Below are 27,185 nucleotides of genomic sequence, written 5' to 3'. Positions count from 1 at the left end.
TAGGGGCATGAAATAGTGAGAGAGCTTTCCTTCCATGTCTGCACATCTGTTAGTGACACTCCATAGCTGAATATAAATGGCCCAGGTTCTGCATATGTAGACAAAAAATATTTAGTTCTTGAAATAATTTGTAATAAATAAAAATTTGTTAAAGCCCTATTTCTAGAATTTTAGAAGTTAACCCTACTTCTCTATAGAAACACTGAAAAGCTGATGACTAGCACTTGCCTTATATACATAATGATGTATTTCACCACAAAAATATCACACTTTCATGTTTTATTTATTTATTTTTTTCCAGTGCCTTCTCCCAGTGCCTTACGACTGGACACAACTGCCTCCTTTGGCACTGCCAGGGAGGTTGTTGCCATTAAGGACTACTGCCCGTCTAGCTTCACCACCCTGAAGTTCTCTAAAGGAGATCGCCTCTATGTTCTGGACTCGTCAGGAGGAGAGTGGTGGTATGCCCACAATAACAAAGAGATGGGTTACATTCCTGCAGCATATGTGGAGCCCATTAACTACAGAGACTCGTCCTTCAGCGACAGTGGGATGATTGACACTGTGGGAGACTGCAATGAGGAGGCAGCCAAAGAAATGGACCTTCTAGGCGAGTGGGCAGGAGTGATTCTTAAACCAACCACCTTCCAAAATGGAAATCCTTTTGCAACTAACCATACCTCTACAAATCCCTTTCTAAACGGGGGTCCCCAGAGCTCACTTGATCAAAACAGTAATGAAAAATCAGTTGATCTTCTTCTGTTTGATACCGTCACTCCATCGTTGCCCAAGTCCACCAGCAGCACTGTTGACATTAATGGTTTTGGCAGCGGTGTTATCAGTTTGAACCCTGTAAGTCCTGTGGGGGTCGGTCAGGTTATGCGCAGAGACAACCCGTTTTTTAGAAGCAAACGTTCCTACAGTCTGTCGGAGTTATCCATCCTGCAGGCACAGTCCGATGCTCCTCAGGCCTCTGCTAGTTTCTTTGGAGGCCTTAAAGCACCAGCACCAGAGCAGTTTCAGAGCAGGGAGGATTTCCGGACTGCATGGCTTACACACCGCAAGTTGGCCAGGTCCTGCCATGATTTGGATTCCCTTGGCCAGAACCCAGGCTGGGGCCAAACGCAGCCGGTGGAGACTAACATCGTATGTCGACTAGACAGCTCAGGCGGAGCTGTCCAGCTTCCGGAAACCAGCATCAGCATCCATGTACCAGAGGGCCATGTCGCCCCTGGGGATACACAGCAGATCTCAATTAAAGCTCTGCTAGACCCGCCGCTAGAGCTCAACAGTGACCGCTGTACCACTGTCAGCCCTGTGGTGGAGATTAAACTCAGCAACATGGAAACCAAAACCACTGTTACCCTGGAGATGAAAGTGTCTGTTGTGGTAAAAATGGAGAGCAGGCAGACTACTGAAGTCTTGTGTGTACGAAGTGATTGTAAAGAGGGACCTTACACTCCTGTTCCTCAGGCATACATGTATGGAGACACAGTCCAGGTGTGCCTGGATAACCTTGAGCCATGTATGTACGTGTGTGTCGTGGCTCAGGCTCAATCCTTATCTCCAAATTCCACAGTTTGGGAGCATGTGGTTAAGAAGATAACTTTGGGAGTGTATGGTCCCAAACACATCCATCCATCCTTCAAAACAGTGGTGGCTATGTTCGGCCATGATTGTGCGCCAAAGACACTGTTGGTGAGTGAGGTTGGCAAGCAGGCCCAGTCTGCACCACCAGTTGCTCTCCAGCTCTGGGGCAAACACCAGTTTATCCTGTCCCGACCGCAGGACCTTCGTGTAGGAGTTTATTCCAACATGGCCAATTATGAGGTAAAGGCTAGTGAGCAGGCCAGGGTAGTTCGAGGATTCCAAGTTAAGCTAGGCAAAGTCAGCAGGCTTGTCTATGTCATTGCATCACGCGCAGACGATGTGTCGGATTTCACCCTAAGAATCCAGGTCAAAGATGACCAAGATTGTATACTGGCCCAGTTTTGTGTCCAGACACCAACACCGCCACCCAAAGCAGGCCCAAAGACATCAGCGCAACGGCGATTCCTGAAGAAGAAGGAAGTTGGTAAGATTGTCTTGTCTCCTCTTGCCATTGCCACTAAGTATCCTGTTTTTCAGGACAGGAGAATAAACAACCTGAAGTTTGGAAAGTTAATCAAAACTGTCATACGACAAACAAAAAATCAGTACTTGCTTGAATATAGGAAAGGAGATTTTGTAGCTCTGTTAAGTGAGGAGAAGATCAAGCTGAAGGGCCAGTTGTGGACAAAAGAATGGTACATTGGATATTATCAGGGCAGAATGGGACTTGTTCATTGTAAGAATGTGCTAGTGGTCGGCAAAGTTAAGCCAATTTACTTCACTGGGCCTGACCTCACAACCTCATTGTTACTTGAGCAGATACTGAAGCCCTGCAAGTTCCTCACATATATTTACGCCTCTGTAAGAACTATATTGATGGAGAACATTGGCAACTGGCGAGCATTCGCAGATGCACTTGGATATGTCAACCTACCCTTAACGCATTTTTGCCGTGCTGAGCTGGACAGCGAACCAGAGAGGGTTGCATCAGTGTTGGAGAGGCTGAAGGAAGACTGCAACAATGCCGAGAGCAAAGAGAGGAAGTCCTTCCAGAAAGAACTCCTGACAGTAAGTTACTACCTTGGCATCCTCCTCTGTAGCAGTGACATAGCGTTTTCTTTGAGCAACCGATTTGAAGAAATGAAAATTGTTCTTTTCTGTTTTAACTTTTCAGTTTCATTTCGATACATTATGGCCTTCATTGGTCCAATTAGAGGCATTATTTGTTCTTTATCCCCTTGGTTGGACACTTGTTTCTTAAAGCATAATTATCCCTCTGCTGTGTTATCTTCCCACAGCTGCCTTAGGATTTAGGCTGTGGTCCAGTCTACTGATTCTGCTGGGAGTGCAGTCAATAACTGCTGTGTAGGCATCGGGGTCTAATCAGGACCGAGGAGCTATGCAGAGCAGCAGAATACTTTGTCCCCATGAGTATGCTGATCCTACAAATCCAATAGATAGCATAGACTGCACTTGTAATTTTTTTACTTTATGTGCAAATAAATCAAATACCAGGAAAGAAAAAAAAGTGTTGAGAGCTTAATGAAACTGGCTCTTACTCTGGTACGTACACTAAGACATTTCAGGAATGGAAACAATGATACTGAATTAATTAATTCTGTGAGGCTAACGTGTGATTGATGATGAGAAGTAACCCAAACTCTATTTTTTGGTGAAAAATGCATGTTTTTCATTTGTGTCAGTTCCAATTACTATGATTTTGACCAGTGGTTGTGACAACTTGGGAAACAAATCCCGTATTCTTAGGTTATCATTAGGGGTTAGGGTTAGCGATACAGCTCAGCCAGTTAGAAAGAAACACAGGTGCTTGTCAGCTCATAACAAAAACCCTTTTCTTTACGTCTCTTTTTTCAGTTGGGCTTTAAGTAGAATATCAAATGTGGAACGCTTTAGCGAAGTTTAACATTTTTAGGGATTTTACTGGGGCTTTTCTTCTAAAGTGAACAGATGTGTCTGAAGCCTGGTCATTATGCTTATGTATTGTGTTTTTTTCTTTTCAGTGCATTCAGCCTTTTTTTTTTTCTCGGAGGGGGAAAGGCCAAAATGCTGAGCTGTGCTCACTGTAAATGTGCAAACCAGCTCTGTCTGGCACTCAATTATACATCTTCTGTCATGGAAATGTGGATTTTCGCCTCAGGCTGTCTGGATATCGAGCCTCATCCTTACATGCCTAAACACACTGTTTGTGGAACTGTGCTCCGTAAAATTTGGCATTTTTCATTTTACGACTTACATTTTACATGTCTGTGTGCCCCTGAAATATTACTTTTTAGTGGGCTGTCTTCCCTTTTGACTTGAGGCACTGTTTCTACGCTTTGTTTCTGTATCAGTACATTATCCTCCTGAGAGTTTCTCGGAGGTCACAGACATCTTACAGCTGAAGTAATGCCGAGCAGAAACACTGTAATTTGCACAGGGTTGTAAACACTAGTTAGAAACATTTATAGACAGAGAAACTGCAGTATGGAAAAGAACATAATAAAAGGTGGTGACTGAAAATATGCCCTGCTTGGTAGTTTGAACATAGGCCTGTTTTTATGTTATTCCTGTCTGGATTACACATAAACTACTGGTTACTCTCAGGACAATCAAAGCACGCAATGATCACTCAGATTCAGTATCACGAACGGTTGTTTTACCAGCGTACATATTCTCGTTTGACCGATGTGCAAATACTGCTCCCCCCCCCCACCCCCGAAAGCAGAATCATTTGCGTGATCAAATCTTCCCTCCTCTGGAAATTGAGCTATTTTCTGTGTCGGGGGGACATTCTCCAACGATTCGCCTGTGTGCCATTTGACGTGCCATTTTGAAATCTATTTTTAGACGAAAGAGAACCAAATCAAAAGCACTGTGGCTGCACCAAAGAGCAGTCTTTGTGTTAAAATGTATGATGCTTTTTTAGTGTGCTTTGATTATTAGTAGAGAAAAGGAACATTGTATGTATATATGCACACATCCAGTCCTGCAATACATCTTCCTTCGCAACGATTATGAGATTCAGTTTAAGCTGCACCTGTATTGCAGAGGCACAAAAGGTATTATGTTATGAGATGATTATGTTATGTGCTTATATTGTAACTTGGCCACTGATGTATGCTGTGTTCCAGAGTCTGTGCTTAAGGTGACATCTTTATAAGCCATGTTTTGGTCCACCAACCGTCCAGAACAAATTTTCTGTAGTTTAGAACAGAAACTGAGCAAATCTTCACACTGGAGAGGCAGAAACAAGACAACAATTTGAGACTTACTTCTGCCATGTGAGTAACTTGCAGATCTTTTATAAACCGTAACAGGAAGGCAGAACAGCAGGGAAGTCTGTCACTCAGACTAATTCCCCATACATCTGCATGATGTTTTATTCAGGAGTAAAATCAGTAGGGCTGTACTGCTGTGCTCATATTCATATAAATCCATCAATTCTTTTCTTACATTTTTTAATTTCCACAACATGTTGGAGTGTTTATTACACTTCAAACCAATTAGCTGGTTTCAATTTAAAATATTATTTCTAATATTACGACAACCGCGGGTATTTTCTGGCGCCACCATCAGGTCAGGGTGTTCTTACACTAACTAACTTAGTGTAGCTAAGTTTTTCGTTGTTGTTGTTTTTTTAACAGTAGTCAGAATACTAAACTAGGATTAAAGTGAATTTTTTTTGGTTTGCTGAGAGTGATTTTCAAAGAGCAATACAGTGCATTCTAGTGTTTTTTTCCACAAGGTTTGTTTATATCAACAGGCAGGGACAAGCTTGACTTCTCTGTCAATACCTTGGGAGTACAGCTGGAGATTTATTTCAGCTGTCTCTGTGTGACTAACTGGAGTCTGTGATTTTTTTCAGTCATTATGAAAAAAAATCTGTGTTATAATGCTGTAAAAATGTCTCATCTAAACAAAATAAGCATTTTCTTTCTCATAATAACACAGCCATAGATGGTAGATGTTTTAAAGGAAGTAAAGGGGAGACATGCTGTGGACTACATGAACATTTAGCATCCTAAACAGTGTAATAAATGGGGAGTGATTTCAGATTTATGGACAGCTCAGTTGGCAACAGAAAAATAAAGTGGCATTATGTTAAAAAAAAGAAAGAAAAGCATTTACACCATTAATGTACTTTCCCTTTACTTTGTCTACAAACCATTTATTTGTGGAGCAGTTTATACTCCACCAGTAGACGGTAAAAACACCATCATGAGGCAAACTCACAGGTTAAATCTCAACACACTTAAACTTGATGTTAATGGGGTGTGTTTATTATTATGCTCAATTTCACCCTTTTAGATGCTGCTTTGAGCTTTAGGGAAGTTTTAAATTCTAAAAAGTGCTAGACTGTTATTTCATTTAATACATCTTTTGTGGAATTGTTTCAGTGCGTAAATACAAATAGTGGTGTGAATATAGCTTCCATCGCACACGTAATAGTTTGGCCCTGCAGGACAGTCAGATGTGAGTTTTGTTGGTATGTAAAGAGAGTTTTGTTGTTGTTGTGGATAATGGAAATGATCCAAGTTATGTCTGTTGGATCTCAAACCTGCAGATGTTTCCTGCCTCATTGTTCCCAAACTAAACAGAAGATGCAGTTGTGGACTAGTAGGCGCCTGCAATCCATGCGACCCCATTGTCTTCCTTGACCCAGACCCTGCACATAGGACCAATTTGAACTTGTCTGAGGCAGGTGGATGATGTCTATGAACAGATTAATATTTTAACAGTAAAAATGAGCAACTATGAGAAATCACTCATCTTTGGAAAAGAGAGTTTATTACAGAGAAATGGCTCTTTCCAAAATAAAAGCTATACTATACGCTTCTTCTGGGCTATATTCTCAGCAGCATATTAAACATATCAGGTCCCCATAAGGAGAATCATGTGCTAACGGCTGTCTAAATGACTCGGGTAAAGTTTGTAGCACGCATGCTTGTTGTTTTTGTCTGCTTCCACTTGTCTTTGCACTAGGATGATGTCGGCGTAAATGTGAAATCATATTCGTTGTGTTCCCACTAGTGCTGTCAGCATTAATCTGAAATGATGTTAACGCCACAACACGGCAAATCTCCGTTAACGAGCTACCGCGGATCGCCCCGTGCGTGGGGCTGGACGGCCAACACGTTAACGAGCTAACTGCGCTAACGCAGTAATTCCCACCATGTAATTGAGCATTGCGTGGCACATCCGACATACTGTTTTACTTTAGTCCATGACGCGCTTACCTTCAGGGTCATACGTCACATGAAGACCAAAATAGTTCCAAAGGCCAGATCTGAATGCGGGTGGGGGAGGTTCAATTTGCCATGTTGCAATGAGCTTAGCTTCTGTCTTGCTAGCTTGCCCTGCGCTCAGTGGATCTGCGCTCGACAGTGCAGCCTAGGCGGAGTAGTCGAACGCAGATCCACTGAGCTCTCAACACAGACAGCAGTTGATAAAATAAATTCAAAATTTTGTATTGTTCGATACAAATGTGTACCGAACCGAAAGCACTGTATCGAGCGGTTCAATATCGATACGAGTATCTTTGCACCCCTAATATGTATGTATATATATATATTTCTTTGGGGTGAAACCAAAAGGAAAGGCTAACCTAAGCACCCGGCATTTTACAAAAATCCTTGCACACCTTAAATGACTGACCCTCACAGTCTGAATTGGTGTCATTAGGAATGCTGGGAAGGTGAAAATCATGGTGGATCAATAAATTACCTATCTCTAAGCTGGTGAGCAATTTAGAAGGTGCTTTGAAGTGGAAAGATTTAGAAAATCTTAGACTTCAAGGATTACTGTATTCCCTTCAGAAGGACAGTAACAAAACCTATTCCAATGTAAGGGTTTGTTGGTAGGGAGGCTGGGCCATATCATACCGTTCATGGTAATACTGGTATAATGTTGAGCAATGATAAGAAAATGAAATATTGCGATAGAATATGGGTAAAACGTGCATGCGCAGTGCCTTTGTTTTCATGCGCAAATGGCGGAAAAAGCATGGCGGCGACGCAGAATGAGAAGGGCGAAAGCAGATCGTTGAATGAAACGGATGAACCAGAATTGGTTTGTAAAAATGCTGCAACTTCAGTGGTGTGGAACTGGCTTAGCTTTCGTCCGTCAGATACAGAACAAAGCACTATTTTTGGTAGAGCATGCTAGCGGGCCGTGGTTATTACCGTGTTTTTTGGAAAATACGGCACACTTAAAATCAATATTTAGATTTTTCTGAAAATAGACAGTGCCCCTTATAATCCCGTGTGCCTTATGTATGAATTCTGGTTGTGTTTACTGACCTCGAAACTATTTTATGTGGTACACGGTGCTCGAAAGTCTATCGTAGGCAGGAACCTCGCGGAGTGATACAACATAATATTACCGTATTTTTAAGTTTTGTGGATATTATACGTGGTTATGCTGAGGATATGTCGGCTAATTTCCACTGGAAATGCCTTTTGGTTAAACTGTCAGCAAGGAATTTGCATTTGCACTGTTAAATTTTTTATATAACTTTAATGCACTTAAAAAACAGCTGCTTGTTTAAGTGAAAATGCAGTGATTTTTTTTTGCACTGATAAAATTGTGGAGTTGTAAAGCATTTTGTCTAGTGTCAATTACACTGAACAAAAATATAAACGCAACACTTTTGTTTTTGCTCCCATTCCCCATGGGATGGACGTAGAGACCTAAAATTCATTCCAGATACACAATATAACCATCCCTCCCAAACAGTGGTCACAAATCAGTCCAAATGTGTGGTAGTGGGCACATCTGCTATATTGAGATAATCCATCCCACCTCACAGGTGTGCCACATCAGGATGCTGATCTGACATCATGAGTAGTGCACAGGTGTACCTCAGACTGCCCACAACAAAAGGCCACCCTGGAATGTGCAGTTTTGTCTCACAGCAAAATGCCACAGATGTCACAAGCAATGAGGGAGCGTGCAATTGGCATGCTGACAGCAGGAATGTCAACCAGATCTGTCGCCCGTGCATTGAATGTTGATTTCTCAACCATAAGCCGTCTCCACAGGCGTTTCAGAGAATATGGCAGCACATCCAACCAGCCTCACAACCGCAGACCTCGTGTAACCACACCAGCCCAGGACCTCCACATCCAGCAGGTTCACCTCCAAGATCGTCTGAGACCAGCCACCCAGACAGCTGCTGGAACAATTGGTTTGCACAACCAAACAATTTCTGCACAAACTGTCAGAAACCGTCTCAGGGACGCTCAACTGCATGCCCGTCGTCCTCATCGGGGTCTTGACCTGACTCCAGCTCGTCGCCGTAACAGACTTGTGTGGGCAAATGCTCACATTCGATGGCGTCTGGCACGTTGGAGAGGTGTGCGCTTCACGGATGGATCATGGTTCACATTGTTCAGGGCAGATGGCAGCTGAGAATGTCCCAGTTCTTGCATGGCCAGCATACTCACCGGACATGTCACCCATTGAGCATGTTCGGGATGTGCTTGACCGGCGTATACGACAGCGTGTACCAGTTCCCACGAATATCCAACAACCTCGCACAGCCATTGAAGTGGAGTGGACCAACATTCCACAGGCCACAATTGACAATCTGAGAGACTCCATGCGACGATGTGTTGCACTGCATGAGGCAAATGGTGGTCACACCAGATACTGACCGGTTCTGGGTCCCCAGACCCCCAATAGCACAAAAAACTGCACATTCCAGGGTGGCCTTTTGTTGTGGGCAGTCTGAGGTACACCTGTGCACTACTCATGATGTCAGATCAGCATCCTGATGTGGCACACCTGTGAGGTGGGATGGATTATCTCAATATAGCAGATGTGCCCACTACCACACGTTTGGACTGATTTGTGACCACTGTTTGGGAGGGATGGTTATATTGTGTATCTGGAATGAATTTTAGGTCTCTACATCCATCCCATGGGGAATGGGAGCAAAAACAAAAGTGTTGCGTTTATATTTTTGTTGAGTGTATATTGTCAGTTATATCGTTATCGCAAATTTTCAAATGTATATCGTAATAAATATTTTTGGTCATATTGCCCTGCTCTAGTAGGGTCCAGAGGTTATAATTGATCTGATGGGGGTTGTAGGAAAGATTTATTTAAGGCATAGACCGAGCAGGCTGACACATAAGAATAAACCTCCCTTTCCAGAGCAGACCATCAGAATGTTTGTTTAATAAAGTTTCTGGTTCAACTCACTCGAGGCTGGCATGCAAATCTCACAGAATTGAGCCCATTGGATTACTTGAGAGTGTATGGAGGAGGGAACATAAAGACAGTTGGGAGGGCCTCCTCCTATGTCTGGATCATGTTGTCTGGTCTTGGTTGACTGTGGCTTCATGTCAGTCTCTCCATGTTAGTTCACCCATATTTATGGGAGGAGCATCGGGACATTCTTTGGGAATCTGTGTCTGGTATTACATCCCTGGATTTCAAGCAATAGGTAAAAGGAAATTTAGAACACCCACAAACAGTCCCTACACAGCATGACAAGGACTCGACCTCTTAGAGCTGGGGTGTCAAGCTCCAGTCCTCGAAGGCCAGCATCCTGCTTGTTTTTAAGATATCCCTGCCCTACCTGCTGCTGGTTACCTGGATCAGGTGTGCTTTGCCAATAAGAAGGAACCAATGTTTCCACTCCCTCTGGGGCTAGCTTAATGGCAACATCGTTGTTCTTTTCAGATGAAGATAGACAGGATGTAGCTTACCATCTGAGCCAATGTTCTGGGAGATTGATTGAGTAAGGGAGGCATCTACATCAATAATCTAAAAACCTGGGGGAATAGACAGGTTTGGAAGTCTGTATCGGCTTCTGGAGACCAGAGAAAGGAGAGAGTTGGTGTGGTGAGCATAGCTAGAGGAGCCAGAGTTCTGCTGTTGTTCTGCTGCAGAAAAGCAGGGTAACTAACTGATAAGCAGGCGGGTAGGTTGATAATCAAAGTCCAATTCCAGTTTAGCTTGGAAGTCAGTTGTGAATTCTTCTTGGGGGCCACATGGGTATGAAGCACACACTAAGAGTTTCCTAAAGATGAAAACAGCGGGTATGTATTTGTGAAAAAACCAAAGCATGAAAAGAAGAGTCTAATGTTACAGCTACTGAAGCTGAACTTGCTGGGGAAGGTGGATGGGAGAAACCTGCCTTTAAAAGCACAGAAGTGTGATAAAGAATGGGCATGAGGTGTGTGCATCCAGCTGCTTCACAATCTTATTAACTTCCATGCACCAGGGCGGCAACCTGCACACACACGAGAACACTCTCCAGAGCAAGAGAGCGTGACACTAAGGGTTTTGTGACAAAGATATGTCGGGGGGAAAGATTGAGATGTAGAATGAAAAATGTCTGACACAGTGTAAAATCACAGATTTCTAACTTTTCTGATTTTTTTTCATGAAATCTGCAATTAGGTCCAAGTATAATCAAGTTTCTGTTAAAGGTTCTATAAGTGAGAATTAGAAGCCTGATATAATGTAGCGGCAGCTAGTTTTTTCCTATGAAAATATATACAGGAGCAGAGAATGAAGTCACTCTCCCTCTGTGTGTGTGTGTTGTAATCTGAGATTTTTTTATTATATGTTTTGGTAGCTAATCTGTGTGTGCATGTCGGTGCATGTGAGACCCTCCCTGTGAAACTGTTATGGAAAAGCAAAGAGAGAAAATGATGTGACGTGGTTTCATTTTCAGCTCAGTGTTGATTCTGCTGGTGTTTTCCTGTGCTTCACCCACAGCAGCAGGAAAACCTCAGCAGACGATTTCATAGTGTCGGGCTGGACACCAAATTCATTCAGTGTCATTTGGTTGCATTCTGTTCACGAAGAAATTAGATTAAAAAGGAATTTCAGCAGCTTGAGAGTTTCAGTCTTGTCATAAACTGTAGTTGTTTCTATTAATTTTTCATGCTTTGTTTCAAATTGTACAAAGCTATTATCAAGCAGCACTTCTTAATGTTCAATAAAATGCTGTAGATGCCATGCAAGCATTCAGATTTAATGTTTTGGGAGATACTACTGCTGTGAGCCTAAGAAAAAGAGCAGAAAAGTTGAATTTTGACATATAACCTAAATCATTTTATTTTTTAAAGTTGCAATGCTACTTTTCTAGGGCGTTGCAAGGGATTCACATACTTCAGACACATTAAGGTTTCCTGATAACAGTACACTTATATCAAAGAGCGAGACATCTCCCTCAGGGGTTAGTAGAGACCCACCCATGTCAAAAAATTGAACAATATTTATTGATGTTATAAGAAAATTACATGATTTCAACACTATGTTGCCCTAAACCGAGTGCTGTGTGATTGAGAAATTCTGGACAAGTTTTAACAGGCTCTCTCGGTCCTGCACTCCCCCTGAAGTTTCTTTTTAACTCACTCCATTCCTCTCCCCTTATCTGCTCATGGCCTGTTGTAACCTCAACATGATGTTTGGGCACGTTCAGGTTTTTACACTAAACTGTAAACCTGCCTGCTAGATGCTTACTCACTCGCCAACATTGATTTGCCTTTGCAGTAATAGTGTGCATTTTAATGGAAAATAGCTAAAGCAGTAGAAATATTAGGAAAATCTCTCTGCAGCTAAAGCATAAAAGTCTGAGGGAATAAACTTGTAAATGTTTAATGTTTTTCTGACAAGTCAGTGTCATAACCTTTCTGTCTTTCTCTTCCACACAGAGGTGGAAACTGATTAAATCCAATTTTTATGATAATTTGCCAGCATTTGTGTTAGAAATATAAATGACAATGACAAAACATGTATTATTACAACTATTAAAATTCTTTTGCAAATGCAGTCATTTTATGTTATGACAAGGATTGGATGGTTAAAGGGAAATGTATAGACACCTAAGTCTATTACTTAAACACATTAACCTTACGTCTGAAAGACCCCTGGCTTGATTCCGAGGGGTACAAACAAACCCAGCCTGACTGGGTCTCACATTGCTGTAGTCCTAGTCCTTCTCCCAAGCCTGAGTAAAATGTGAGGAAGAGCAAAAACATGTGGCAAATCAACATGTGGATACATCCACTGTGGTGGCCTCTTGGGAAATAGGGGATCAGCTGAAAGTACCTTCTGTTGATGGTCATTTGCAGTAGTAATGCAAGAGTAAATGTAACAGTGTTACATGCCGTTATCATCAGTGATCACTTTGAAGAAAGTAGTGGAGTGTGATGGACCTCCTGTGGTGCTCTTAAAATGGGTCTTTAAATGACTGAAAAGACCAACTCCACAGACTTTTTCAGTGTGGACACTGATGTGAGTGTGCTGTGGCTTTTCTGTGGCAGCTTGTTCATTTTCATTGAAAGAGTGAAAAAAAAAAAATCTCCTTGCAACTTTGTGAGGTATTCCCAGTATGATGTGTAACATTTTTTGAGGTTTCTCCAGATATCCTCTGAGCATCATTTAAGTCTGATTAGGCTTTTGTGTTTCGATCTCTGTGGTTCCATCTCGATGGTGGCAGGTCAGTGCTGGCTTCCTCAGTAACACTGATGTTAGTTTTCTTTTCTTGTCAGTGGATATGCAGGACTTTCAAATGCATCTCTGATATTAGGATTCAGGGTTACTCTGTGCCTGCTCAAAGTAATTGAGGTCTCTGGACCATATCAGTCTGGTCAAGATAAATGCCTCATAGATGAGTAGGGTACTTCCATACAAACTCAGGCAAATCTAAAAATGGAAAGAGTACAAAACTATTCAGAATCAGTTATAGTGAAGTGGCTTCAGTATATTTAACGAAGCCATGCAAAATGTTATTCTTAATACTGTAAAATTATAATGGCTGAAAAACATATTAAAGCTGTACAACCAAATAAGTTTTGAATTCAAGTAAAAAATTCAAGTATTGACAAAAATTCAAGTATCACAATATGGTAATATTATCGGTAATCTAGAGATTTTTTCAGGTCTTTTTTTTCTACATCCATTCACAGCAACATTGTCAAGAGATATATCATAGTTTCAATAACAAAAACATGACACTGGTTTCTATTACTGTTTGACATAGAGTAACAGAAACCAACGTCTGTACTGTGGTGTGAGAAATGATCAAAAAGTCGAAAATTTAAGTATTCTGATTCTGAATTTCATGGCTTATGAGAGCATGTGGGATAGGTGGTTGCTCAAAACAATTTATGGTATGCGAAAGGTCTTTGATGCCACACACATCTTCTAGCTGTCATGGCTCGGCTGTGTGGCAGGCAGGAGGAGGACCCAAAATGCAAAACTCACACACACGGGGATGAACTCAAAAAGCAGCTTTATTGCCAGCGCACGGGCACGAAGCTCCTCCTTAAGGGGGCCCAGGGAGTCAAACGCCTCGACGAGGTGGGGGAGCTGTCGCAACCGTGGCTCCCGCAACAAAACGGCGTCCACGGCCGCCAATCCTGTGGAAACCACACTTGGATCCGCGCATCCGATGATGCGATCCATAATGCGGCAGAGCCGGTTCAGCTCCTCCCCTACCTCCTCTGAAATGTCCGCTGAGTCCGACATGGTCGCGTCGTCCTGGAGGTCCGCGGAGGGGTTGTGAACTGCTGGGTCCATATCGTGGTCGCGTTCTTCTGTCATGGCTCGGCTGTGTGGCAGGCAGGAGGAGGACCCAAAATGCAAAACTCACACACACGGGGATGAACTCAAAAAGCAGCTTTATTGCTGACAAAAGATAATAGGAGATACAAAACTAAACTGGGAAAAACTAACGTAAAGCTCACCAGGAAACACGGGGGAATCACACACAGCATGAGGGAGAACGCGACGCCGAACAGAGGGAGACTCAGACAGAAATACACAGAGGGTAAACGAGGAAAGTGGGCACACACGGGGAACACAGGTGACACTGATAATCATAATGAGACAGGGCGGGGTGAACTGAACATGACATGTACAGGCACAGAGGTTCAGACAGGAGGAGAGAGAGCACGGGGAAACACAGACATAACGGGCTGGGGAAACATGAAACAACCACAAAGGGAGACGAGGGCTCATAAATACATAGAGGGCACACAGGGGGGAGAGAGAGCACGGGGAGAACTTAGACATAATGGGCTGGGGAAACATGGAATAAAACATAAGGAGAGACGAGGGCTCACAGATACACAGAGGGGCACACAGGGGGTAAAAGCCATGAAGGGAAAACACTTAGGGAACAACACAACAGGGCAACTCAGAAAACATGGCCTAAATAAAGAACAAAATACAAAAATACATGAAAACTAAGAATACTGGGCCCACATGGCCCAGGACCATGACACTAGCTTTCAATCCTTTCACACAGTACACAAAAATACTGAATTCCCACCACAATCAGTCCTTTATGATTTCATATGTTGGCCAGAGGGGCCGATGGCGCGATATGGCAGCCTCGCTTCTGTCAGTCTGCCCCAGGGCAGCTGTGGCTACAACCGTAGCTTGCCTCCACCAGTGTATGAATGTGAGAGTGAATGAATAGTGGTATTGTAAAGCGCTTTGGGTGCCTTGAAAAGCGCTATATAAATCCAATCCATTATTATTATTATTATGTCACTCATAATATTAATATTCTAAACATCCATCAGTCTCTATTGTTAACTAGTCCAGTGGGGATGAAGTCTGTCCCACCTGACTCTTGGTAAAAGGCCAAGTACAGCTTAGGTAAGTCCCCAAAAAGTCAAAGGACTAGATCAGGGGTCCCCAACTCCAGGCCTCGAGGGCCGGTGTCCTGCAGGTTTTAGATCTCACCCTGGGTCTACACACCTGAATCAAATGATTAGTTCATTACTAGGCCTCTGGAGAACTGCAAGACATGTTGAGGAGGTAACGTAGCCATTTGAATCAGCTGTGTTGGATCACAGACACATCTAATAACTGCAGGACACCTGCCCTCAAGGCCTGGAGTTGGGGACCCCTGGACTAGATGAACCGTCTGCTGTGCAAGTAATCACTGATCAACCTGATCTCTGAAACTCTATGTAAAGCAACAAGGACTTTTGTAAAATAATTAAATTATGATGCATGTCAGTTTGAATGATTACTTTGCTTGCCCCCTGATTTCCAGACTTTGGAAGACCATGAGGGTTACGGTCACTTAGAGGTCATAGGATTAATCGTTTAAGCTCTAATTCTGACCCAACAACAGGAAAATCAAAAGAAAAGTTTCCATTGTTTCAACATAAAGCATCAAATACAAAGAGAATTTTGTATTGGCTCACTAAGTTTAGTATGTAATAAACACATTTCCTTCTGTCACCCTTAAAAAAAGACTGTGAGCTTTGCTCTTTCAGCTGAATGTCTTCTGTTCAGCACCAAAGAAACCCCACGTCCTGTTCTTCCTTTCAGTCAGATGCCGGTGTAGAAATTCCACAAGATCTTGAGGCGTGGGACCACATGGGGGGCGGGGGACCTCTGTTGTATCTCAGAGCTAAAAGGGGATTTTCATTTCAAAGCTCTCACTCAGTTCTGCAGCTGAACATCTGACCCCACTGAATTACTTGCAGTGAGATCAGTGGAGCAAATCGAGCTTGGGAATAATAATAACATCCTATTTCTGGAGGAAGGCTCTGAAAAATGGCGAGGCCCATTATATGCAATTTGCGCTCTGCTATGCCATTTTTGTACACAGATCAATCTAGGGTTTTTTTCCCCCATCCCTGGCCTCCTTCCTCTTTTTTTTCCTCCCTCCACTTCCTCTTCCTCCCCCTCCTTCAGTGGTTGGGTGTGGTGAGTTGCTGCTTCTGGAATAACTGTCTGAACAACAGCTCGCTTACTCTCAGGAGATTCTGCCTTTTTGGGGGGAGTTACTTAAGAATTAGGAGAGTTCAGATGCAGGGTTAAAACCAGCAGCTGGGCTCTCCAATCTCTCCAATGTTTTAGTTTTTGAGGCTGATACCACTGCTCGCAAAGTGGTAAAGAGATGAGAAAGAACAGACAAGAAAGAAAGAAGTGTGCCAAAGATAGAGCACAGAGGCTGCAAATGGGTGAGGTGGAGGAAGTCAGATGGAAAATGAAGATGGGATAGAAAAATAATAAAGAGGAGATTGAAGTGGAGAGATTGACTGTCAGTTTTCTAGGTGAGGGGAAAAGAACTGCAACAGGACAATGGAAGAAACAAATCATTTATCAAAATTGTCATTGCTTTAGTTTGGTTGTTTTCTACAGGTCTAAAGGCACCCTCTCTCTCTCTCTGTGTTTGTGTGTGTGTTTTGGTGTGTAACAACAGACACCGAAACCACCCGCTTCGTTCGTTTCCACACCGCCGTTATCTCTGAAAATATGTCTGGAGGAATTTTCTTCTCATTTTGACAAGCAGATGATTAATGCAGCAGGGAGAGCTGCAGGGCTTCAGAGCACTGATTGCTGAGCTAGTGAAACAAACTCGGTGGCATTTAACAAACACACACACAAACATTCAGAGAGTCCTATAACACATAAAGCAGCTGACATTTTGGAAAAACGCAGCACAGTAGTTGATTCCTCTATAGAGGCAGAGTATTATCCCACTACATAGAAGCTTTTTAAATGGCAATAATGACAGTGTGCCCAGCTCGGCCTTCTGCAGTGCAATTATTAGTTTAGAATCAGACTCGGTGACTCGTGAGGGAGCCACGCTCTGTGATAAATACTTTACAACACGCCATCAAAAATTTACAGCAAGGAGAAGATTTCCAACCACCAAGACGCTCCAAAAAGAGACCAAAGTGCGGATCCACAGAACATCTTCTTTGAACATCTTCTTTAAACTCAAACAGTGAAATAGACCTCATTACTGCAGGGAAAAAACATTCATAGAACCTGTACTGTGTCTGGAGCTGCTCCAGCATTACAGATCACATGTAAGATAGGGTTTGTAGCATGTTTACTTAAAATGCTGGTTTTTGGCTTACCAACATAAAACTTTGAAGCAGCAACATTCAAGTTTTACTTAAAATAACACTTAAAGTTTAAAATGTAAAGCAGAAAATCCTCACAGACTGAAGGATTACTGACCACTCAGTCCATTATAGGCATGATAATGCCTGTAATGGACCGGGTGGTCATTATAAGGACCATTGCTACAGCCGACAGTTATTACACCACTGTGCTACTACTCTAGAAAAGTGTGATAAGGTCTATCAGGTGGCCAGTAACCTGTCTAGTGTTAGATTAAGGGTTTTATTGTAATGCTGGAGCAGCTCCAGACACAGTTTTATTGGGTTTTATTGTTTTAGCAACATGCTAAATAGGCACATTTGCAGAAACTAGAAGATGTTGCATTTTGAATTAAGTTTCGGACTTTTAAAAAGGGGTGGTTGTTAAAGAAACCCTACCTCCAACCCTAACACATACTGGGTCGCCAATGGTAGGGAAGGTAGCACCAGCAGGTAGGCTGCTTCAGTCATTCACATTCAGTTCAGATGCCCCTGTGGAACAGCAAGTGATTAGCTCACTCAGCATTGCTTTGTAGCTGATATGTGGTTGCTAGGGGACAATCCAGACATACAGTAAGCAGCCTAGGTAACCCCCTAATCTATATACCAACCTTTCATATGTCAATCAGCAGTATCCTTTACTCTTGTTGGTAGTTGCTTCAATTACTTGACTTCAAGCTATGAAAACATTAATTCTGGAGCCGCCCACTTTGCGCTGACAGCAGTTATTTCATTCCCTGAAGTTGCGAAAGCCTCTTTTCCATTAGTACCTACTCGACTCGGATCGACTGGTTTTCCATTACAACCCAGGAGTACCTTGTTTGCATGCTTGTCTGTGCGTCCCGCGACACAATAAATGTGCAAGATGAACGCTACAACAAAGGTGGATATCGAAGCGAATATATACCTGCTGCTCAGTCTGTTGCTTTTCGTCAGACTCAGGGACCACAGCGTTGTTTTTTGTAGCCATTTCCCTTGTCGAGTTTCAAAATTGGTTTTCGTCAACGAGACGCTCTCATGACTCATTGAGTGACACTACTGACCAGCAGAGATGGGCAGTAACGCGTTACTTGTAACGTGTTACTGTAATCTGATTACTTTTTTCAAGTAACGAGTAAAGTAAGGGATTACTATTGCAAAAACTGTAATTAGATTACTGTTACTTTCCCGTAGGAACGCTGCGTTACTGCGTTACTAAAACCGTGATTTTTTTGCGAGAATGTCTCATGACAGTGACGTAAGCGAGTGCGCCGTTAGTGACAACAGCTGTGTGCAGATCAACAATGGATCACATATCGATTGTGGGAGAGAGTATGAGCGTGCAGCGTTTAAAGCGTGGAAGTACTGACCTTACTTTGAGTTTGATTCCATAAAAAGTGCGCAACGACGTAATGGGAAACTCACAGAGAAACTCGCGGATTCTTCAACTGACCGCGGCACACCTGCACCAGGGTAAACCTCCGCCTACCGCAGTCCTGCTTTACAGGTGAAAATAGAGCAACAGGACCGCTGAGTCTTTGACTTCATTTATTTTCTGCTGTGTTTTACGTGCATCTATTTGAAAGAGTGAGTGTAAACACAAAAATTTTTTTATTTTATGTGCTGGAATGTGCAGAAAATAGGTTTAAATGTTAAACTAATTTATTCAAGTCAGAGAATGTTGCATATAATTAAATTTTTGCTTGATACATAAAGTTAAAAGATTAAAACTGATAAAACAAGTTAAAAAAAGAGACTTTTCCATTTGATTACATTTTGTATGATTGATTATGTAGAAAAAGTAGAATTGGGCTGAAAGATCTATCGCTTTATCACCTATTCAGGTTGTAAATCGTGTTTTTAAAAAGTAATTAAGTAACTAAGTAATTAATTACTTTTGAAAATAAGTAATCAGTAAAGTAACGGGATTACTTTTTGGGGGAAGTAATCAGTAATTAGTTACTGATTACTTTTTCAAGTAATTTGACCAACACTGCTGACCAGCCAATCAGTGCCATGCAGTCTGATGACGTCAGAATTTAGTACCTATTTGGATTGCTTGGAACCCTAGCTGAGCAGGTACTAAAAACGACCTCGTCCCAGGTACTGTGACCTAATGGAAAACCCTGAAAACCGTGGCGAGTTGATCTGAGTAGGTTCTAATTGAAAAGGGGCTTAAATGTCGCTGACTTGTATGGTGTGTGGTCACCACGTCACTGCATCAAGTCATCCTGTGTGAGCGCCCCTTTAACCCTTTCTCCACAAGTAAAGTCATTTTCTTATTAGCCATTGCTGTGTAGCTTATATTTGGTAATAAAGTGGCTGTTGGTGACCCTGTTGTACTGGTAGTTGCTTCAAGCTTGCAACCTCAAAGCTGAGATTCGTCTAACTTGTGAGCCTTCATTGGAATTCCTCGGTCCCTGGTCACCGCATGGCTGTGTGCTCTGCGGCAGGACACAGGGTGGTGTGTTAGCTCATTGTTCTTGGTTTTTGTGCTGTTGCATTTTTATCTTTTTAGTGACCACTCACTTCTTTTTATATTTATTGTGTCATGTGTTTATTTTCTGTTCTTGTGTGCTTTCATAAAGTTCCTTGTCCAGAGTGGGAATGCTTATTCTCTTTTATTGGAAATACGTTAAAAAGTTAAACATTAAAATACCAGTATACAGCAAAATAATAACATCTCAGTTAAACTCGCCTTGTTAATAAAATTAAAAACTCTGAACCTACGAAATACAATAAATATGTGTTTATTTTCCTAATGTTTGCTGGACTTTGTCAGTCCAACAGTTTCTGCCTCAGTAAACAAATTCTAATATTGTTAGAGACTTAAAGTTGTGTTGAGACAGGAAGTGTTCTCCTTTATTTTGGCAGGAATTTCCTGTTGTTATCTAGCAAGGAAACAGGTGCTTGTATTGCTAAAATCCTCTTCCCCTTAACATTCACAAAGATATCCAGAAAAATACCAAACAAACATTGCGTGATTCTGTCTGTCACTCAAAGTCCAAATCAAACTTTAGCTGCAGATTTTGTCCAGAAGTGTCTGATCGACTCAGTTTGCTTCTCTGTCTTTGATGTAATGTGGCGACAGATCAGCATTCCAGCAGAACAGCAAAACGCCGTCTGATTGGCCCCCAGCTGCCGCTATCTCATCCTCTGGTCTTCTCTCAGAGCGAGAGAGGCTGCTGGAGCATGACATCTGCATTCCTTACCCCCTCCCCCAGTCTCCCGTCCCCCGTTCCCCCCCCCCAATATCCTGTCGTTCCACACATTCCTGCACATCCAGCTGAGGTCCAAAGTGGAGCTTTAAACTCACCTACGCTCTGTTGAGCCTGCAAGTCAAAGGCTGCATCCGAGTGTGTGCTGACACTTCTGTCTTTGTGAGGACACTCAGAATAGAAAGTTTTCGTTCCTCATTTGGTGATATAGTCTGAAACAGTTTCCATGCATTTCTATCAAAAAGAGATCAGTGTTGTTGGCACAAACCTGGAACCAGCACGGCAACATCAAACTGTTGGGCCTAAAGTTAATATCAGTGCTGTTGGGCCCTCTAGCTTCTGTAAAGGGCAGGATTCAGACTTAGTTCTTAACTTGCACTGCTTGAAGATTAGCACTCCAGGTGTAAACCCCCCCCCCCCATGTGGCGACCACATGCCACACTGCTGAGAGCGGCCCGGGTTCGAGTCCAACCCGTGGCCTTCTACCACATGTCTTCCCCTGCTTTCCTGACCCTTCTTCACTGTATCTATCAAGATAAAGCTGAAAAAACACTTTGCAACTCATTTTATGAAAATTTCTCCATAAATGGATATAAGCCTCTAGAATACACTGTCTTCACAAGTGTACTCATAAAGTCAGCACACATTAGTGGAAATGCACTTATTTGCATGAGATTCATTTGGATTTGCAAATCTGCTCTGACGTGCTGCAGGTCCTCTCCGCCGTAGGAACACAGCGAGTCTCCGCAGTCTTTAGTTTTCCCACAATCACCAGTCATCTGGGCAGAATTGACAGAGACAGAGAGGTTGCAGGGGCTGATGGGAGGGGCCGGGCTCCTGTCCAAACCAGTTAAATTCAAACAAACAGGAGTCACTTTAGCATCATGCATTTTTCTTTCCTAGTTTGTATTCTCTCTGTCCTCAGTTGTCCTATTTTTGGTTAGAAGAAAGTCAGATAATTACTGTTCATTTAGACCCAACTACATCATGAACGTGGTAAAAGACCAGAGACATTTTTGACCAGACTGGGGAATTTTGTAAGAAAATGTTGGGACACTTTGGACATCAGACATTGTTGTGTACTGGATCTCATATTGGATCCTGTGTGTATCAGTGTTGAGCTGCTGCATTCCTCATGTCATAAATATGCTACTGAAGCAACACAGGGTTCTTACTTCTACATCCAACACGAAGTTCGTAAAAATTGCACAAAGCTGAGATTTGCAGTGGTTTAGAGAGGCCAGCTGTGGAAAAAACTGAAACCTCTAGATGTGCATTTATTTATTAATTGTATCTTTGTAAAGGGTGACTTCTGTCTGGCGTCTGGTCACTTTGCACCTTAAACAGACTTTTTGTGAACACACTGTATGTATGTTCATGTTGTGTGTATTATTGTAGGGTCTACCTTACAATATAAAGCGCCTTAAGGCAACTGTTGTTGTGATTTGGCACTATATAAATAAAATTGAATTGAATTGAAATGAAATGAAATGAAATTAAACACTGATTCCAAACCAGAATTCTTCAGAATCAGGAATTGATTCTGAATCGACCTCCATCACTCAAAGGTGAATAATTTATTTAGAACCCACATCTGAAATCTTCTCCCTCTCCTTTCTCTGCAGGCCCTGTTGAAGATGGACTGTCAGGGTCTTGTAGCCCGACTGGTGATGGACTTTGTCCTGCTCACCACTGCCGTGGAGGTAGCCGGCCGCTGGAGGGAGATGGCCGAGAGGCTCGTCAAGATTTCGCGCCAACAAATGGATGCTTACGAGGCACCACACCGTGACAAGAACGGGGTGGTGGACAGCGAGGTATGCGTGTCCTAACATCCCAAAAAAAGATTTCACACAACAACAACTTCAGTTGCAACTGGCAAAAACAACAAATCCATTCTGTACAAGCCTGATCAGCTTTATTATGTTTTAGGACTGAACATTCAGTTATTTGCTTGTCTGTTTGAATCTGTAACATTAAGACATTCATGTTTCTCAGAGGATGAAATCAGCTGACCTAAGCAGCTGAAAGTGTAGGTGATTCCTGACCTGATTATTGTGTTTTAAAGGAACAGTGACACATCTTGAGAAATACAAATGTTTCACTTTTCCCTTCTGTCAAAATCACAAGTGGACCGAGTGCATCTGTATCATTCTGTCAGCCGGTGACAGTTTTCCGACATGTCAGTGTCCCAGGAGATCATGACACGTTTGTTTCTCTTCTTGTCTGCAGGCCATGTGGAAGCCGGCATACGACTTCCTGGTCACGTGGGCAGCTCAGATTGGCGATAGCTACAGGGATGTGATCCAAGAGCTTCACATGGGCCTGGACAAGATGAAGAACCCCATCACCAAACGCTGGAAGCACCTGACCGGCACGCTCATCCTGGTCAACTGCTTGGATGTCCTGCGGAGCTCCGCCTTCAGCCCCTCTGCTCAGGATGACTATGCCATCTGAACCCAAGCATTGCCCCACACCAGCACACCTTGCTCTTCAGGAGCAATTTTTTTTTTTTTGAAATTGCAACGTTTGAAATGCTGCATATCAGCTGTTTGCTCACTCTGAATGCCACTACTGCTGTCGTTCCTGCAGCGTTGCCTTCAGCTCTTCGTGCCCAGGGCAACATCACCAGACAGGCCCCACGTCCCCAGCAAACAATACAGTGCTCTATGGAGCTTGCAGTATTCACAGAGACTCTTTTAATAGCTTCAGTCTTGCACAGTTATGTATTTTTGTAGTCTTATTATGGCACAGCAGTTTTTTAAGCAACCATTTGGTTAAGATCTGTGGATTGAATGCCAAGACAGACATTTTTATTAAGAAAAGACATTTTTAGATATTGTATCCTCGTATCCTCACGTGTCAGATCTGTTCTATTTATTTATACATTAAGAAGAAGAAGCATCACCTTTGGTCTGTCTTCAGCTTCTCCCTCACTGCAGTCCTTCAAATTTCAGTGATCCAAATATTTTGGTGTCCTCTATTTTCGAAGATCTGAGACTGAAGATTCTACACTCAGTTTTACACTGAAACGCGCAGTGTTTTTGTAGAACATGAATCAATGGATTTATTAGATTTAAACTGATAATTTAGTTTCAGCAAAATTTAAAACCCTTGTGTCAGTTTTAAATCATCTTTTGAGTTTTGGCCTCCTAAAAAATGTTATATTGTTTTCTGATTAAATTTATTGTAACAAACTTGACCTTCTAAACATCAATTGATAAATCACCCTCGACCTGAGCCATACTCACTTTGTTCTAGTTCACTCAACTTGTCCCAACCTTTCCAAAACTCAGAATGTCAGACATGGACATCCACAGTCCATGTTTGACTTAGAATGCACTCCCGTTAGGCAATTTGAGCATGCTTAACCCGCCACAGTCCAGTTTGTGTGAGGAGTGTGAATGCATCGTGCCCGCCTGTGGGAGAGAAAGGTCTCTCAAAGAGTCCTGAATTAAAATCTGTGCAAAAATTGTGCAGCAGACAAGATGGTAGTAGAAGTCAAACTGTGGCGGGCTGTTTAAAACATTATTTTCGGACAGAATCAGACAGAATCATTTTTTAAATCAAGTGGGTAGTGTAGTGTTTATTCCCTGCAGATCATTGAAATCTAAGTTAATTTAGATAATCCACTCAAATCTTATGGATCACCACAGCAGGTCTTTTGCCTCTATCTCACCCAAATAAGTGCCTGGAGGCATTTCAAATGAATTGTTAAGTTATGAGACTCTCTTTTAAAGGAACTTTGACAGGATGCATGTGACTTGCATCTGAAAATCTCTGTTTCAGAGTGGACCTCATTTAATTTCAAGTAGCATTTCGTGAGTTCATACATGGCCTTTCTGCAGCCCCTCAGTTCCTCCTCTGTCTGAAACAAGCTACTTTTGCTCTCTGTTCACCTCTTTAAGCCAACTTTCCTCTGATTGGCTGCCCCTCATAAAGAAAGCATGAACAGCAGATAGGTGGAGCTTCTATCCTCATAGCCTGAGATGTGAGCATATGACATTAAAAAAGCACCAAAAGTAAAAATAAAATGTCTGAAAGAGTATTTAGAGTAGCATGACGCCTGAGCTTTTGACACACAGGGATTCCTTCTACATATGCTGACCTCATTATCTGAAACCTTGGCCGTGTTCATTGTTAGTAACGACCACTTTCAAAGAAAAAAAAGGGAATAGTATAATTGGTTCACCTTAAATAACTGCTAGGTTTGTGAGAGCAAACTTTGTAACTTTGCTCCAGAATGACTCAAAACAGAATAAATTTAATGAGCTGCATTGCATTGTGCTTTGGGAGAGTGCTTTTGTTCTACTAAACGGTAGTATCATGATGAAGTGTGTGGTTCTGCAAGTGGGGTTTAGATGCTAATTTTATTTCAGGATAAAGTAAAGTTGAGGAGAAGAGCACTGGCGAAATTATGGGGAGAAAAGTGAAGCATGTTTAGCCCTAAAAGCACAAAGTAGAGAGATGGAAGGGGGACAGTGGAGATGGGGCATGATTCACTGTGTCCTGCGTAATGCGGACCTTAAACTGACTGGCTGAAATATGGGTCACAGTAAACTAAACAATCAAGAACACTGACTGAGTGTTAGGATTGGTCCATCAAGGATTTATGTCTTGATTAACGATTACCTTGAGCCTGTACCTCCATATAGTAACCAAACTCGCACCTCTTAGTTCTGAACTCTCTCATCTTTGTTATGCAAAATCTGTTTTTTTTTCTTTCTGTGTTTTTTATAAAGCTTGCCAAAAATAAGTAGAGCTCCACACAAATAACCATGTACAATGTTGAGACCACTGTTGTAATGACACTGTCTATCAAAGCTTCTCTAGCTTTCGTCCCAGTGCTGCATACTGTATAATGTGCTAGTGACACAGCCAGTGTTGAGTTGAAAACCTTTTTTGTGACTGCATACTTTTACGGAAGAGACTCTAAATAAAATGTAAATATTTGTACACGACATTCGTGAGAATTGACTTGCTGCTGGCTGCGCAAACAACCCCCTCACCCCCACCACCATCACCAACAAACGGCACCACAGTCAGGAAACTCCTTATCTGAAGCATGGGAGACAGGCCGTCATGTTTCAGGTGTTATCAGTGCTCTGTTTGTGGAAAAAAAAACAATGGCTGAGAAAGTGTGCAGTTGAAGGTGGTGGGGATGCAGGAGAGATTCTGGGTAGTTTCTGGCTATACATTGCAAGACCAAGAGAAACTAGAAGGGAGGCTCAGGTAGCATGAAAAAGGGTCGATGATATGTACCAGTCCCTGTTCTCATTGTTGAACTGCTCTCATTATACTGTCCATTTTCTTAAAGATGGGGGCTGGAGGTTCTTGATCACGTGCATAGAGCAAATCACCAGTGTAGATGACCAGGAAGGCTTTTATAGTTTCCACAACTGCAAATTTACTGGGGTCCACTTGGGTCAGTATGAAATGAATTTTGTCATCAGTTGATGAGTGAGTTTTAGCAGCCATCTGTGAAAAGACCATAGTCTGCAGTGACATGCCCGTCTTGGTAATCAAGTGTAGTCCCCACCAAATAAAAGACTATCTGGACTGAGGATTTTAACTAGAGACTTTAAAGGAGAGGCATATAGAACTCAAAAATTCCTCAACATAAATGTACTGGAGAATACTGGAATTTTGGAACGGACGGCACAGACTTTATAAGTATAACTTCCTGGAAAGTTACTTTGGTGGTAAAGGTAAAGTTTTTTGATTTTTCTGCCTTTTGCTGTTTTACGTCTCTTTGACATCTGAAACTTAAGCTCATTTTGATAAACTGCTCAGTCTTCCAAGAATGGTAAGATTCTTGTCTTGAAGAAAACTGACAGGCCTGACAGCATGTGTGCAAAAAGTTGGGAGAAGATGGCTAATGCTAAAATGGTGCATGGCAAAGCTAAGTTCTCAGTCAGTCAGGCCTAGATCTTTGTGTTACCAATCTCATTCAGCGACAGCACACAACCTCCAAAACCACTTGCAAACCAGTTGGAGGAATGCAGTTTTTCCCCCCTAGCAACTCGTGGTGAATATGGGGAGTGTCACTGATCGGTGCATGACTCAATTAGCAATTAATTTCATAGCAACCATCAGCAACCACTACATCTGTTCAGGCAATACTTAATTTTGCCTTGCAACTGGTGGTAGCGAGGCAGTTGCCAACCAGTCTCTAGGCCTGTGTGATTGGGCTTAAAGAGTCTCTTGGAAACTGGCATCTCCTTTGAGAGAAACTTTATGGACTTTAACCCAGAAACAGCAAGAGTGATTGTGCCAAGGTGTTTGATCAATTCTGTGAATTGGTGACAAAGAAATTGCAGCTGCCTTGCTAGACCCAGATGCCATAAATGTGCTGTCAAAAATATAATGTTATGCAGAATATTAGACAGAAATAAAGCAGTGCCTTTTAGTTTTAGTTTCAAAGCACATCATGTGCCTTGGGCACTATACTTTTCTAGACAACCAGCTTCTGTGTCTCCAAAATTCACAGGTCATATGTTACTAATCACTTGTCATATAT

At 42.3% G+C, this 27,185-nt stretch overlaps 1 protein-coding gene across 2 annotated transcripts in view; it reads left to right on the top strand.

The window, feature by feature from the left end:
- LOC146690401 (SH3 domain-binding protein 4) overlaps positions 1 to 25,626 on the top strand; it is a 52,841-nt gene extending 27,215 nt beyond the window's left edge. The window contains exons 3-5 of one of the 2 annotated variants that reach the window (XM_085435435.1): positions 302 to 2,658; positions 22,294 to 22,482; positions 22,898 to 25,626. In XM_085435435.1, the coding sequence (XP_085291561.1) occupies positions 302 to 2,658; positions 22,294 to 22,482; positions 22,898 to 23,122 (2,771 nt within the window). In that variant the 3' untranslated portion in view covers positions 23,123 to 25,626. Of the gene's footprint in view, positions 1 to 301; positions 2,659 to 2,888; positions 3,738 to 22,293; positions 22,483 to 22,897 lie in introns of those variants that run through there. The other variant, XM_085435436.1, reaches the window with a different exon arrangement.
- The last annotated feature ends 1,559 nt before the right edge of the window (positions 25,627 to 27,185 follow it).

This window comes from Copadichromis virginalis, linkage group LG16 (assembly GCF_057382275.1).
Source record: "Copadichromis virginalis isolate Kocher_CV1m ecotype Utaka linkage group LG16, C_Virginalis_male_GT1.1, whole genome shotgun sequence".
In the NCBI taxonomy this organism is placed as follows: Eukaryota; Metazoa; Chordata; class Actinopteri; order Cichliformes; family Cichlidae; genus Copadichromis; species Copadichromis virginalis.
The sequence above is the reverse complement of the archived record's forward strand: the minus strand, read 5'-3'. Positions and strand labels throughout refer to the sequence as shown.